General features: G+C 45.5%; 1 protein-coding gene and 1 long non-coding RNA gene across 4 annotated transcripts in view; one reads left to right on the top strand and one right to left on the bottom strand.

The window, feature by feature from the left end:
* Positions 1–9,340: 9,340 nt before the first annotated feature.
* SALL1 (spalt like transcription factor 1) overlaps positions 9,341–16,095 on the top strand; it is an 18,500-nt gene continuing 11,745 nt past the window's right edge. Inside the window, exons 1-2 of one of the 3 annotated variants that reach the window (XM_066557771.1) lie at positions 9,341–10,069; positions 12,101–12,193. In XM_066557771.1, the coding sequence (XP_066413868.1) occupies positions 12,118–12,193 (76 nt within the window). In that variant the 5' untranslated portion in view covers positions 9,341–10,069; positions 12,101–12,117. Of the gene's footprint in view, positions 10,070–11,691; positions 12,194–16,095 lie in introns of those variants that run through there. The other 2 variants (XM_066557772.1, XM_066557770.1) reach the window with 2 other exon arrangements.
* Positions 9,398–12,590, bottom strand: LOC136561458 (uncharacterized). Its single transcript, XR_010784348.1, has 2 exons — positions 12,259–12,590; positions 9,398–9,987 (listed from the first exon to the last, which is right to left on the bottom strand). It is a non-coding gene; the product is annotated as an uncharacterized lncRNA (long non-coding RNA).

Genomic DNA, 16,095 nt, shown 5'->3' with positions numbered 1-16,095 from the left:
CTGATGAGCAATCCACCCCTTGCACCCTAACAGTCAGCTTTCAACAAATATTTATACAGCTCAGGGATACAGCTATAGCTGCAACATTTCAGCACAAATATTAGGCCACAACCTCAGCTCCTCTGAATTGGCCTCAATGGCATTGCAGTGATTTACAATAGCTGAGCTTCTCCCTCCTTTCATTCTTTTCCTCAGTGCGTGTGACCAATATGCCCTACATGCTTCTTTCAGATGAAGAGTATATTCATTTTAAAGTAAAAAATCATTTTAAACCAAGCTCTTCATCATATTAAGGTTTCTCCCAAATTTTAAGGGGCCCTCAGCAAAAAAAGATCTGTTAAAAAGGTGACTGTGAGTTTTCTGTAGCACAGCAGCACTCACTTGAGTTGGGGGTGGTAAGGCAGAAAGCCATTCCAAAAAATTGATTCTTTTGTTAAAAAAAAAGATTACAGATATATACACACACACAAACATAAACATAAAATCTGGTTTTACTGCTCCCACTGAAGAACTCCATTCTGTGTCTAGATTTAACAGCAGTTACAGAGAGATGTAAGTACACAGTTGTGTATTATAACATTTGTTTCTTAATGTCACTAAGCCAGAATTCTTCAAAAATATATGAAGTCTTAATTTTTCCCCAGTTTTTCAAAACAGAAAACATTAGTAAAGCAGTATTTTTTTCCAGTGTGACTTGAAGCTGGAGACAGAGAAATGGATTATATTACATATTTTCTACACAGGCTGAGGGATTAATTTAAATGATTCCTCTAAATCAAAATAACTAGACTTTTTGGCAGCCTTTGAAGTTTAATGAATGTTTATTCTTGCCATCGAGTGTAGGTTTTGGGACACCCTGCAGGACCTCTTAAACAAGATATCTAAAGCTATTTATATAAAATAAGCCTGCCAAAGATGTTTTTATTAATGTTATGAAGAAAATGCAAGAATTCAAAAGCAGTGAATACTTTGGTTAAAAAATTTTGAGTTAAAGATAGAGAACTGTTCCACTGTGCTGTCAATGTCTATAGCTTAGGGTTTAAACATTAACTACAATTCTGATGATTTCAAAAGTAGGCATGATATAGAACAGGTCTGTTCTGTCGTTGTGTGCGCTCCTAAGTCTGGTTTCCACTCTTTTAGGGACACAGAAAAGCTGCTGTTCTCTTATCTTTCACAATACATTTGGCATTCCTTTCAAATGTCTCTTATCAAAATTGACAACAAGTACCTATTACTTACAGGCATTTCAATGTGGGTTTTCTGTAGAAGAAAATTAAATCAGGTCATGAGATGTAATAAACCAGACATAGGATTTCCAAATACTTTCTATTTCTTTTATGGTTAATACTTTTTGAAGTGCACTACTGAAAAGCTGCATAAATGTAAAACCTGGTTTGCCTCTGATGACTGTGATTGATTAAAACAGTAGGTAATGTTCTTGGAGATATTTAGCTTCTGATAACTCAGCCATACAGACGTTCTCTGATTTTTTTTATTTTTTTCTGGAGGACCATTCTCACATGTACAAAAAACCCTTGAAAACTAGATATTTTTTATATCTAAAATTCACAGCATGTCTTGCTGTTAAATTGCCACCTTAGAGGCCTTTTTTAAATTTCATTGAAAATGCATATTAAATCAAAGTGATAGACACATGTAATGTAAAATGTCTGTCAACAATTAGAATCCCATTTGGAAGTTTGTAAAGCATAACAATTTAAAATGAATTTAAATTGAGAAGGAAAGTTTTAGATTGAGAAGTAAAGTTTTAGCCTGCAGTATTGCAATTTTGCTCAGAACAAATCCAGATTTTTTGCTCTTTTCTGAGCGAAAGAGAAATAAAAGAGCCAGAGCTTCTAATGTCATTAGTTCACTATCATGTGTCAGTCAAGCAATTTCATTCTTTCAGCAATAAAACCCATATTATATTGATTACTTGATTTTGAAAGATATAATAAATCATCATGCATGTGAATAATACAGTTCCATGTAAAATCATGTTGCCCTGTCATGGACTCATAGAATGGCTGGGAGAGACCTCAAAAGAACATCTGATTCAATCTCTCATTTTCCAGGAACCTAGAACACATTGCAACTGAGCCACTTGATGAATCTGTGCTCTATGCATTGAAAAGTGCTACTGGTTTTATTTGGATAGACTAAATCCCTATCCAGCAACACCACATGGCTTGCAAAAGATGTTTCTAGGGAAACTTTACAAAATATCCTTTGTATTCTTCTAAGATTTTACAAGCTTTGCACACAGACCTCCTGATCCTGAAACCATGGGACCCACAGGCAAAACAGAGCAGGGGCACACTGAGGCCAAGTGCCACCAAGGCAGTTTTGGCCCCTGACTGTGTGGCCACACCACTGAGGAATTGCCTACCTAAAAGGGGGCTGGGATTGGCAGTTAAAAGGGTACAAAGTCTGGGATGACACCTGGATTTTCCAAAAATCTTGACCCTAACAAAATCGGGGGTTAAATTAGGGTTTATGGCTAATATTTATTGAATGCAATGTCAACATCTACAATATGGTTGGCTATAAAATGAAAGTATTTTCAATTAAGTTCAAATTTTGTAGCTTTTTTTCCCAGTTTTACAACATGCACATTTCCAAGCAGTATCCAACAATGTCGGCTTTCTACACTGGAATTAATATAATCTTCTTGATATGTGCCAATGCTTCAGGTGCAGAATGTTGTATTCTCTGTGGTGGTATATAACTCCTTAAAAGCAGATACTCTTTCAGGACAGATATATTTTGTGTAATTTGTCCAGATTAAATTCTGGCTGTTTCTAGACATTCCACTTATCACTTTACTTGATTTTATGAGAATGACAACAAGAAAGCAGAATAATAAGAAATCCAAAGCATATTCTACAGTTAATTTCTGAACAGAGAGTCAATCTCTTGAGAACTTTACACAGTGTGTTATTGGTTACAATTATTGCAAAAATTATAGCGTGACATCACAAAAAAAATGATGCAAATTACCAGTAACAGTTTTTTTCTTTGTTTTTTTAGTATTTTTATTGTCTTTGAGTAATCCCCTTGAAGAGCCAAGATTACCTGTGATTAGCAGATTCGAACAGGTGGTTTGAAGGGCTGTATTCCTAAAATGTCACAGTAGTTTTGCTTTGAGAAGCAGCGAGTGCTTTCCCAGTCAGCAGCAAGCAGTTCCTGCAGGCTCCCCTGAATGTGGCAACCAGCACCCGTTACTGGATTTCCTTGCTCTAGGCAAAACATTAAAGGTAGGCCCCTCACAAGGCACAGTCTCTAGCACAAGAAAGTGTTACTGAACATTCTGCAGCCCTGGGCAGCTGCTGCTCTGGGGCTGGTGGTGGCAGTGCTGGCCCGGGATGCAGATGTACCTGTCTCGCCCCCCTTAGGCTCGCATCCATCTTGCTTTTTACCTTTGCACTGGGTTTAATTATTGCTTCTGCTCAGTATGAGCATTGCTGGACATGGGCAGGTCTTGTCCCACTGTAGAGCAATCTGTCAGCAGTGGGGCAAAGGAGTAGCAGGTCTGGCAGCCCTTTGAGAACAGAGCTGCCTGAAACTGAATTTAGCTATTTGAAAATTGTAGGAGTGAAACAAAGAGTGAGTGAATGATCCTGCTTGCACTGAGTGAGTACAGCAATGTTATTGTGTTGTGAGATTATATGTACAGTGTTGGAGAGGACAGTACTGGAGCTGGAGGAGGGAATGGACCATATTTATCTTTCATTAATTCCACTTAATTCAGTACATTTAGCATTTGGCTCTATGTTTCCATTAAACTGTTATTCTTATGTATTATGGCATTGCTTGTGCTTTTGTGCAGCATGAAAATGGAAGCTGCTTCAACTGCAGAAGAAGTCAGGCTGAGTAAACTTGAGAGACAGAAAAGTGACTTCAAGCCTTAAAATATATGGGAATGCAAAGGTGTGCAACTGCCAACTAAACAGGTTAACAAGAGAGCTCTCACTAAGAGGTATGGGATTTACATGCTAGTCATTGTCACTGGTGCCTTCTCTAAATCTTTTCTCTCTCTACAGTTGTTTATGCTCCTCTGCAGTTAGTAATGGCCCTGATCTGGCACAGGCACACAAATAGAGCTCCTCTCAGAAATCAGTTTGTATAGACTGGGGGCTCAGACGCACATTTTATTTGCAAACAGCTGGAACAGCTTAAGAAGTTACTGCACCACGCATTGTTGCCCCATGCAGGAGATTTCCATGTCATGCAAACGTTTGTGCCAAAGCCAGAGCAGCACAGCCTGGTGGGACAGGGCCATCCAGGCATGGGGTGGGGAGGAACCATGGTCAGGAACAGGTTTGATCACCACAGCTACCCCTGCTCCAAAATCACTCACAGCAGTTCTAGACTGAAACACTGCTCATGCTGTGCTGTCAATGCTCTGCTTCCTGCACAAGGATGAGTGACACTGATGATGTTTAGGATTGGGCACTTACAGTGCAAGCTTCTGAGGAAAGGTGTCTTTTCATGGTCTCAGAAGTGAGTAAACGATGTATCCTTCTTTACAAATGGAAGTAGAATAAGCACTGGTGTTTGGTGTAATTCCTAAATGTGCCATGTTGTCTTATATTCAAGTAGAATTCTCCCTCTTTTGTTTTGCCTGTTGCAGTACATGACAAGCAGCTGAATTGCTGAACCATTACAGACTGGGGCTATATTTGTCTATGCACGTATGATTTTTGCACCGCATAGCTTTAGTATTATCTAAAACCTACTCAAGCTTTAAATTCTCATTCAGGTAGTACTTCTAGAGTGTCAGTGGCTAGGAGCAAGCTCAGATGAGCTTAATGATTGTGTACAGTCCTGGGGAGAGCCAGCTAGCCTGCAGAAAGCTGCTTAAGGATGTAAATAGACATGTTCTGCAGCCCTGGACACTGCACTTGAGAGGGAATTTGAAGTTCTGGGAAGAAGGACTGAAACACAGAATACGTAACTCAGGGTGATTCAAGACATGGCTTGTACAGCAGGATGAAAGTCCAGGCTTACTATATAAAGCATATGAAGGATGGAAACAATTTTTCTAACCCCAAATCTGGTTTCTGGATTTCTGAGGAAGGGTCTTTTAAGTCTCTTTGTGAGGATTGCTCTTTGAATCCTGTTACTTGAGCTTTTCTTACATAAGGGAAGGAAACTGTGAGTCTCATTTTCTGGGTGATAACTATGTGATCTTGGGTTTATGAAGCAGTACTTTTCAAGGCTCTTTCTGGGTCACTGATGTAGTATCTGCTGATAGTTCAGTAGAGCTGGCTTGCAGCTCAGTGCTCAACTCTTTCTTTTCTGCTGAGGATTTTTTCTAAGAAATCAGAAACTCCTGGAGTTACCTTTTGAGGTAGGTAATGGCTGTTGTTGCCATCTGAACATTATATGATCATTAATGGGAAGAAAAGAAAACTGCAAAAATGTGGCTGGGGATCAGATTGCTCCATGAGGAAATGGGCTCCCCACAGGACCCAGATAGTGCATGCACAAGTCTGTGAGCAAGCATATTTGCACTCAGAGAGCTGTGTCCTGCACAGCAGCATTGCAGAACAGCTCTCTTAACAGGCTGGCTCAAACTGGGGGCAAAAGGTGCATGGGGAGGACTCTGCTTAGCGCAGGCATGGAAAGCAGACACATTATTCATGAGGCATTTACTTTATTGCAACTAGCTGCTGCCAGGCCAGCTCCTTGTGTTGATGCAGAGAGCATGACAATTTTCACGTTGTAAACACCATGCATTAATCAGGGCACCTCGATATTATGCAAACAAAATGTATGTACTTACAAATACTTCCACTGTATTCGAATCAAAAATATGTCATGAAAAGGAGAGGAGTTGTCAGGTTCATTTCATTAGGCAAGAAATTTGGGAATCTACAGGCAACATTCCCCCTGAGGTTTGAAGCATGTTTAGTCTTTAATCACTACAGATTCTCCAGTTTAAAATGAAACTTTAAAATGTAAATAAACGTGTGTACTTTGTAACTCTGATTTGCCGTGTAAATCTTTTTGTGACAACAGGTCTTACTTTGTTAGATGACTACCCTGTAGAAATCATCTGTAGGTTCCATTTCAGAGAAAATATTCATGTGAAAATTTGTCCTTGTGTTTATATTTTGACAGAGTACAGAATTTTTGTGTATTTTAATTTAAAGGTAAAGAGATCCTAAGGGAACACCTTTTTAAGAACATATGTTTTTCCCTAAATATGCTGGAAAACACATCCTTTGGTCCTGCTCCTTCATTTGGTTTTAAATGACTCCCATTTCCATATTTTATACTATTTTAAGTAGTACTTTGACAAAGAAATTATAATATTTTATTAAAAAATTGAAACTAAGGCTAATTGACCCATTTATAGATATCTGGATGAACAGTGATAGAAATTGTGAAGTTTTCCTACCGTATAAAGGCACTTTCCATAAAACAAGATGTTTGGAGGAATTGTTGGCTGACATTGCAGGTTACATCTTATCATCTGATATCAGATGTAATTATTCATGACTCTTCTTTTGTCATGTAGACAATTCATATTTCAGTGTCCTTTTTTTCCCTTGTCCTATCCAGAGTTTCTTCTGTGCTGAGACATTACAATATGTCTTTGAAAGATGTCTTTGTAGCTCAGAATGGATTTTTTGTTGTTGTTGTTGTTGGTTTGGGTTTTTTTGGGTTTGGTTTTTTTGGGGGTTTTTTTGTTTTTTTTTTTTTTTTTAATCTAAAGCTGGAGAAATCTCTGTCACTTCATTTCTAAACTTCTGGGTTTCTGGAGGAGCCACATGGTGGCTTTATATGGCTGCAATAGACTACGATATTAAAAAAAAATTAAACTGGGATGCAAAGGCATGTGGCTTGCAGAGAAAACTTCCCCTGTGGCATCAAATAAAAATCTTGGTTCTTTATAGAACTTATAGATTCACTCTGTCCACACCTGATGACCACTGTGTAATCAGTGACCTAAGCAGCCTACCTGAAATACCCTCTAATTTTTTTTAACCCCCAAAAAGGCATATAAGGGATAGAGTAATACCTTGGGATCAATAATAATGTTGGAATCAAGAATCAAGACACTTTCTCAAGTATATGGTATTTAATTAAAAAAAAAGTTATTTTTTTAACACAGGAAAGAAGACATTCTGAGATATATGTATATATATATATATGTACAAAGATATCAGAGGAAATAATGATGGACTTGAGGGTGTGAAAGTATTTGTAATTACTAGCACTCTCTAGTCCTGTAAAAGTGCATGGAAGTCTTTTGCAGTGTTGCATATTTATCTTTCTGTTTGTTGTTTTCCTGCCTAGTGGGCTGTACATACAGAGTTACCCATACACTGATGCGCGAGATTTTTTTTACTCCTTGGGTTTTAACATTCTTGCCCGAGTGAGAGAATTTTCCATCCAGCTTGTTTACTTCATGATTTATTGCTAAATTGACAGAGTCCTTCGGAGGCATTCGTGTTAAATTTGAAACAAACATATTTAATGCTCGCGTGTAATAAAACAGCTAAAAGAGCAGATTAAAAAGATATGCACAGAGGGGTCTGATTGATTGAGGGATTGATTTTACTACTTTTCCCGTAGGTGGGTAGTGATGGCTGTAAATCTCCTGATAATCATTTCAGAAGCACCTTCATCAATAAACTCAAAAGGGACAGCTAGGTGTAAAAATTTGCCAGCCATCAGGTCAAACAAAAGGCAGCAAATGTGTAAAGAAACAATTGAATTGAATAATCCCACCTTGGCTGGTTATGGCATTAGTCATTTTTGTCTCGGGGGCGGAGGAGTCCCCATCACTGCGATTCTCAGGGATTTAGGGCAGAGAAAGGGAGAGGTTCCTTCCCTCTATTTTTTTTTCCTTTTTGCTTTGACTAAACCCGTATGGCTTTCGATTCAATTATGCGGGTAAAAGCTTGTGTTTGCTAGCAATGATCAATTATTAGTTGTCAGTAATAATGGCGGAGGATTCAATTCTGATGCCCCCTCCTCTTTATTTTTTTTTCCTCTTTCCTTCCCCTGGAGAATTACTATTAGAAAAGTAAAAAAAAAAAAAAAAAAAAAAAAAAAAAAAAAATTAAAAAAGGCAGAAGAGAGCAAGAAAGGGGGAAGCTGACAGCATGCCCACAAAAGTAGTCCTACGTAAAGCCACAGTCACAGGACTTGCGATGTCCATAGTGAATAGCGTGATCCGGGGTATTGATAATGAAACAATTCCGGAGAGCTGGTGCTCGCTGCCCCGGGGTAGCTGCGCCTCAGGACTGTCTCAAAAGTTTATTATACATCGGAGCATAAAGCCAAGTTCCCAGCTGACTGCAGCATCTGGAAGCCCCTAATTACACACATTTCTAAAATATATGTAACCTGTGTTAGCAGACAAACGGCGAACTTGCGAGGTCAGCTGGAGCGCCGTTCGGAACTCCAGCGAAGTGTGGCTTTTTCAGTTAAAACAGAGACAAACGGAGAACGCAGAAAACGGAGGAGGAAGAGAAGGAAGGAAAAACCCGTCCACAAATAAAAGCCCAAGCGCCCTGCAGAGCGGGAAGCGGGCATTTTGGCAGGGCGAAGGTGCGGGCGCTGCGGGCAGCGCTTCGCCGTGCGGGGCCGGCGCGGAGCCGCAGGTTGGGCTGCCCCGACCCTCGCTCGGCTGCGGAGCCGCGGAGCCGCGCCCGCCCCGGGGCTCGGGGGTCATGGGCGCGAAACGGGAAATCAATCGCATTTCCTCCCCCCCACCCGCATCCCCCGATAGTTATTGAAGACGTTTTATAACTACTAGGGGATCGTGCGGCTTTTAACTCCGTCGTGCTAAGGGTGTTGCGTCTGTTCGCAAACCTGAATAACAATAATCCAGTCTAGTGTGATGCATCTCATTGGAATCGTCTCTCAGCAGAATGAACTGCAAATTATCCCCTGTTTACCATCTCCCTTCAGTGCTCATCTCAATGAACTGGAGATCGATCCCCACCACGGGTGTCTTGCAGCCAGGCTGATTTGCATTGAAGCACATTAGAAAGCCTCCCACCTCCATTAAAAAGAATAATCCGAGAGGGGGAAAAAATCTCCAAGGTGTGGCGGGGAGGGAAAAATATGTCACTGTCATTCGGAGCATCGAGAGGGAAAACCCGGGATCAGAGTATTTACGCTTGTGAACTCTCACAACTTCTGTTAGAGACAATGACGTTTAATTGATGTATTGCTATCAACAACAATAAAGACCGATTTTTCTCTAGCCCTGGAACTGCTGCTCTGCCCCCACCCATTCCCCACCCCTCCCGGCCCCCAGCGAAGGAGAGGAAAACAAACAATAAATAATCAATCGGTCTTGGATGAAATACCAGGCGCCGCTTTAACACTAGCGAGGAGAAGAGAAACGAAAAAAAAAAAGTTGTAAAACTTAATTTCTCCAAATTAATTTATTTTTCTTTAAGCTACTCTTTTTCGTCTTGTTGTTGCTGTTGTTGCTTTTTTAATTACCTGTCCACGGCCGCCTTTTTCCAGCCACGAAGCAAAGGTACTGCTCATCTGGGGAAATTTGTCTCAAGCTTAATCGGCAAAAGTATAATGAAATTGTGAACGCGAATAATTTTGGGAGATCGTCTAGCTTAGAAACGTAGGAAGCTAATGGAGTGATTGATACAGTTAGAAATACAGGCATAAATGTGCAAATAGATCCGTGTGGGTATTTTGTGTGCATCTACGTGTGCATTTGTGTGGCTAGCAGTGAGTAAGGAGTGCGTTTCTGTGCGTTCAGGTTCGGTTTCTTTCCCACTGTCTCAGGGTACGGAGGGTGACAGCCTGCGCTGAGTGTATCCATCTCTGCCGAAACATCTCTTTAAATATTCAGTGAAAAATAATGTCATGTGAAGTACCACCTATAGCAACATTATTATCTTCATTCTTCAACATCATCCCCGCTGATAGCTTCGTTTGTCTTTTTCTCAAAATCTACTGTACCGAATGCTGCGGGGAGGGAGGGGGCTCGCCCTGTGCAGAAATGAAAAGAAGCGTCAGTGACCACTTTGCAACGCTGACTAAATACTGGAGTGGCACCTGGGAGGATTTTTCGGTTCGTATGCGTTTGTTTGGTTGGGTTTTGCGACTGTTTTTCTTCCCCCCACCCTTATTGATAAACGTTTTACAATCTCTTTCGTTTAATAATGAGAAGAAAACGCCAGTAAGCCGGTTCCTCGAATGGGAAGATTTGTCGCTCTCTCCTTTCTCCTCTCGCTCACTCTCTAGGCTTTACCGGCTCATTTGAAATTGAAATGAGTTGGATCTGATCAGCCTCTTGCTTTTACAGAGAGTTTGTTAATATTAATACGGGAAAAAGGAGTAGCTTCTATAGAAGAGTAAATAATCCAGCGGGGGGAGTGGGTGGAGAGAGCACTAGATGGGTCAGGGTGGAGGGAAAGAAACGCCTGTGCTCCCGCTTCTGCCGGTTCAGCTTATTTTACAGAGTAACTTTCCGTGCCCGCAGCAGCGTGACGCGCGGAGGGGCGCGGAGAGCGGAGCTCAGGGGACACCCACCATTTACCCACAGCGTACGTGTATTGCTGGGATATACGAGATATTAAAAAGAGCCTTGTTTGTAGCCTCTGTGCAACTATACTTTTATTCCAAGCTCGTGACTTTTGTTTGTGAGAGGTTCCTCCTCGCAAGTAACACATGGGCGGAAAAGTTTGGCCGCGGCAGGAGCGCGGTGCCCGTAGGGTCCCGGGGGCCGGGAGCGCTGGGGACCGGGCACAAGGAGCGGCCGTGGGGAGCGCAAGGGCTCCGGGACGGCCCCGCCGCGCCACCCTCAGCCCGGCCCGGCCCGGCGGCTCCGCCTGCGCGCACCGCCGGCACCGCGGGCCGGGCCGTTCCGCTCCGCTCCGCGCTCGGCGCGGCCGGCGGCGCCTCCGGCGGGCAGATGCGCGTCGCTCCCACGTCCAAGAGGGAACAAAAGTCAGGAGCGAGCCGGGGGAGGGGGGGTCGGGGGAGCGGAGCGGGGCCGCGGAGCGGGACGCGCCCCCGGCCGCGGCCCCGCCGCCGTTCGCACCGGGCTCCCCGGGCGGACTGACGGCGAGCGCAGCCAACCCGCGCGGCGCGGGGGCGGAGCGGCCGCCTGGTCCGCCCGCCGCTCCCAGCGGCGCCCTAATTGTCCTGGGAATGTGTGAGGTAAAAAACAAACCCTTCCTATTTTCAGCACCCCTCGGGCCGTGATATATGGAAAGAGAAGTGGTGGTGGGGGGGGATAGTGGGAGAGGGACCTGGGAGAGGGCGAAATGGATTTTTATTTGTAAAAGCGGGGACAAGAGGAAGGGGGCGGGGGGGGAGGGTGGGGGAAAGTCACCAAAAAAACAAAACCAAGAAAAAAAAATACACCAGAAACTTTTTTGCAGCAGCGGGACGGAGCGAGCGGCGGCCGGAGCGGGGCCGGGCTCTCCCCGGACAGGCACTTGCCGGGTGCGGGGCCGATCCTCCGGGGCCGCTGCTCCCTGCCGGCCGCCCCAGCCCTGCGTCCTCCCCCGATCGATTATTGGTCACCCTGCCCCCCTCCATCGGTGCGGACTGCGGGCGAGGCGGGGGGAGTTAAAAAAAAAAAAAAAAAAGAAAAGGAAAAAAAAAAAAAGAAAGAAAGAAAAAAGAAAAGTGAAACGCAGGGCAAAACTGCGGGAAGGAGGGCGGGAGGCGCGGGGAGCTCGTCGGGGCTGGAGGAAGGGGCGAAGGGAGACACATTCCTATAGTAACCGGGATGGCGCGATGCAGCTCCAGCTGGTTGCTAAGAGGGTTAAACTGTATCCAAACAGCTTTGGGGAAATCCAGCCCCTTCTCCTGCCACATGGATCGACTCATTGGGTGGGAGCGGCGGAGAGACAAGGGTCTCCAGCAAATCAGCGCCTAATTGATTAAGGCGAGCTGGTTTGAATAGAGCTGGCCATGTGCCAATCGCCTTTCAAAGAGCCCCTCTATGATTAATCGCAATGCATTATTGATAATCATAATTATAGCAGGACACATGCGCGGTGCGCGGAGGATCGGGGAGGCTGGGGGGGGGAGGCTCGATTTCCGTAATTTTGAGAAGATTTTTTTTTAGTAATTTTTTATTCTGCCCCAGCTGATGTTTGAGCCAGCATGTCGCGGAGGAAGCAGGCGAAGCCTCAGCATTTCCAATCCGATCCCGATCTGGCCTTGTTATCCCAGCGAAATGGTGAGTTCTTCTCCTCTCCCTCGCACACATTTTAACACAAACACACACAAAATAGATGAACTTACCTTGCGGGGAGTCGGAACCGCGCCGGGCGCTGGTGCGGGACAACAGGATCTCCCGGAGTTATATGCGGGGGGGAGGGGGGTCCTTCTGAGGTTTCGGTCCAAGTTCTTGGGTTTTATCTTATTTTTTTTAACTCAGCGTTTTGTTTCGTCTGTTTCTTAACGAAACTCCAAACTCTTTCCGTTTTTTGATGTTTTCCCTCCGCCCTCTCCCAGCGGGGCGGTCTGGCATCCTGAGCCCGCGGGAGATGGATCCGCGCCCCCCGCGTCTCTCTCCGCGCCCCGCGGAGCTGGGAAACAAAGTGGGGCTGCGGTGGGGCGGCCGATCCCGTAGCCCCGCGGGACGGATGCCCTGTCCGGCCACACACGCTGCCCGCGCCGTCCCCCCGAAAGGGCCGGAAAATCCCCCCCGGGCACCCACTTTCTCGCCCGCCTCCCCCACCCCCCCGCGGACCCCAGCGCTCCCGCACCCCCCGCTCCCCCGCAGTCCCGCCGGGCGGAGGACGCTGCCCCGCAGCCCCGGCCTCCGGCTGCACCAAAGGCTTCCTGGAGGCGGAAAAGTTACCGCGGCCGCCGCCGGGCCGGGCCGGGCCGCGGGGGGATCGCCCCGTCCCGGGAGCTGCCGCCGCCGCGCCGGGCTCCGCGCAGCCGCCGCGCTCAGAAGGGACTCGGCGGTCGCAGCGAGGAGGCTCCGGGCAGCGGGGAGGCGATTTGCTTTCCCTAAGGTTGTGTTTTTTGGGTATTTTGTTTTGTTTGTTTGGGCTTTTTTTCCTACGTCTCCCGCTTCCCTCCAAGCCGGTAAGCGAGGGATGAACGCTGGCTTTGTGTCCTCCAGGATTTGCAGAGGGAGCGTGTGAAGTATCTTTTTCTTTTTTTTTTTTTCCTTACTCCCTTTTTCCCTCCCCTCCGGAACAGGGGGATTTCGTAGGAGTTCGGCACAGCCCGGCGGGCGGCGGAGGGGACGTGCCTCCCTCCGCCCGTACCTGTGCTGGGACGCGGGGCGACAAGTGGTCGGTTCGGGGCCCGGGGCAGCGTTCTCCCTGCCCCTGCCAGCGCAGGCTCCGGCCCCCCGGCGGCCATGAGGAGGGCGAGGGCCGGGGGGCCGCGGGGGGACCCGGCGGCCGCGGGTGCGGAGGGCGGCGCGGCGCTGAAGCGCTTCAGGCGGGCAGGTAAGGGAGGACCGGGCTCGGCGGAGCCCCTGCGCTCCCGGCCCGGCTCCGCCGCTCGGAAGCACCGGGCGCTTCCCGCGGCAACTTCCCGGGGAAGCGGCGGCGCGGGACCCTCCGCGGCCGCGGCCGCTCCGCGCCCGGCCGTGCCGGCAGCGCTGGGCCCTCCGAGCCGCCGCCCGGGCCCCGGCGCCGTGCCCGCGCCTCTCGGCCGCGCCGGGACAGCGTGCCGGGCTCCGCGCGTGGAAACGGGGCGGAAAGTTTGCGGGATGTTGTGCCTCGCTGGGAGCATTTACACGGCTTCCGAAATACCCTGAATGCCCTTCTTGCACACCAACAAATAGATCAGCACTGGCTCCGCGGAGCTCTGCGAAACGTTTGTTAAAAGTCATTTGGGTCCTGAGAGTCGATTTGGGGTTTTTAAGTGAGTTTTGTGAGCTTTGAATGCACTCGAGTTTTACCGTTTCCTCAGCATAATCCCCTTTCTCATCTCAGTAAACGTATTTATTTTTCTTACGATATTATTCCCACTTCCGCTCGAAGTTTGGAGTAGCAGTTGGAGAAGCGTTAGTTTTTAGTTGTCTTTCATCGGCCTCCTGTGAAAGAATTTGGAACTTCTTAAAGTGAGCAGAGAAAAGAAAAGCAGAGAGGGATTTTTTTACATCTTCACTTCGTATGATTGCATCTTTTGACATTTGCTATCTTTTTTGGTTTGCTTTTAGTAGGTGGAACAGGTCAAAACCACTTCAAAGTATCTTTTTTTTTTAAAGTAGCCGTTTTCTTCTGTTTTTAGTCTTTTGATCTGATTTTGCACATCGTTTTCAAATGAAGTACAGTGGGAGTGTGAGAAAGGAATGTTAACTGAGCAGCTTTCCTGCCTGTTGCTAAAGGATGTCCTTGAAGTAAGTTGGATCTTGCCTGAAATGATGGCATGGAAGTGAAGCTTTTGTTTCGTTTGGGTGGCTGTCGTAAGTTAAAGAAGAGAATGACGAAGTTTATTCTGTTTTAAAACTATCGACCAGTTTTCTAGGAAAAGCAGTGTGCTCTACTACAAAATCTGTAGGAGCCTCCCCTTTCCCTTCTCTAGTCCCGGTGCCGGGTTGTGGCTGGTTTACACGGCTGGACGCTGAGTTTAGAGTCAGTTGTACAGAAGGTGTGCTTTGTGATGGTGCTTCAGAGCTCAGAACGCTGCAGAAGCATTAGCATAGAGCTACCCCCGCCTTCCCGGGCTCCCCGGCCCTGGCAGCAGCTTCTCACTTGAGCAAGACGGGGTGGGAGAGCTACGGCAGGGACGAGTTTGCGTTATGTGCCTGTGAAATTGCAAAACAAAACTTGGGAATTCCAAGCGCTTCTTTCTTCTCCTTTCACGCTGTGAGTTCAGGTTTGCTAATCCATGTCCGTCTTGCACAGGGTGCAGCGAGGGGAGCATCGCTCCTCTGCGGAGTTACACTTGCAGTAAGGTACTGCTGGGCAGAATTTTGAGCGAATCCGTAGAGTGGCTCCGTGAAAATTTCTCGCATCTGATTTGAGTTCCGGTTTGTTAAAACTTTCTGCTATGGTTTCATACCTAAAGATCAATAGGGAAAAAAGTTCCTCACACTGCATCAGCATGTTTTGGTTTGGCCTTTTTTTTTTTTTTTTCCTTATCTCAGTCTCTCTCTTTTTTTTTTTTTTTTTCAAAGTTCAAAGCTCATGAGTTCACTCCCACCAGTAAGACTTTTCACTTTAAAATACATTTCTGGTGCAATCAATGGATAAGTACGTTTACCCTTGTAAAATCCTGTGTATGTGCACATTTGATAAAGTTCGTGTTGGAGTAATCAGAGCATCTCTCAAATTAATAGCAGAAATTACTTGCAGCATAAATTATATTCAACAAGTAACTAATTACTGGTAGGAAGTGGGTAAGAGATCGTGGGATTATTTCCTTTTGTTAATAACTGCTGCCACTTTCATGACATTTTAGAATTTTTTTTTCTGGTTTCTTGGAATTACATTCCGAATCGTAAAAGAACATTTTTGGGGTGCAGTGTTCCAAGGCAAAAGTTATATTGGAGAAATAAACCATCTAGACTTTGACAAAGATAAAATATTTACTGCCCTTTCTTTTAAAGCCTCATCAGAACCAGTGCCCTTTCATGTCAATAATGGATTTTGGTGAATTCCTGCTACAGCATTACGATCACCCACATAATTGTTACTGGGCCCATGAAATAAAAGAAATTAGGATTGCTTTCCTCAGTGGGATCTGGAGGACAGGATGCTTAGGAGACAGAACTGCACAGTTAGGCTGCTTTTAGTTCATTACATAATTAGGCCTTTTTGTGAGGTAGCTGCAATCTGTTGGTTCAGGATACAGACTCTTGGGTTTTTTTCCAAAGGTGAGCCCAGGGTGTAGAGGGCCTTGTGAAATATCACGTATGCAGATGCAATTCAGAAATAATTACTGAAACCCATATGGTGGAAGTTGTCTAAAGCCAGTGTTAGTTCAGACCCGTTGTGTGTGTGTTTCCCCTACATAACCCCAATCTTTGTCTTGCTGCAAAATATTTATGTTTTAGTTTGTACCTTATTTATCTTTTTGATGCTAAATAGCATCTGGCTCCCCGAGGACAAGCCCTCCTGTATATTTAGCTGTACCAGTGCTTATTGCATAACTGGCTTTTAACCATAT

Source organism: Molothrus aeneus, chromosome 11, assembly GCF_037042795.1.
Source record: "Molothrus aeneus isolate 106 chromosome 11, BPBGC_Maene_1.0, whole genome shotgun sequence".
In the NCBI taxonomy this organism is placed as follows: domain Eukaryota; kingdom Metazoa; phylum Chordata; class Aves; order Passeriformes; family Icteridae; genus Molothrus; species Molothrus aeneus.
This window is presented reverse-complemented; position numbering and strand designations above follow the sequence as displayed.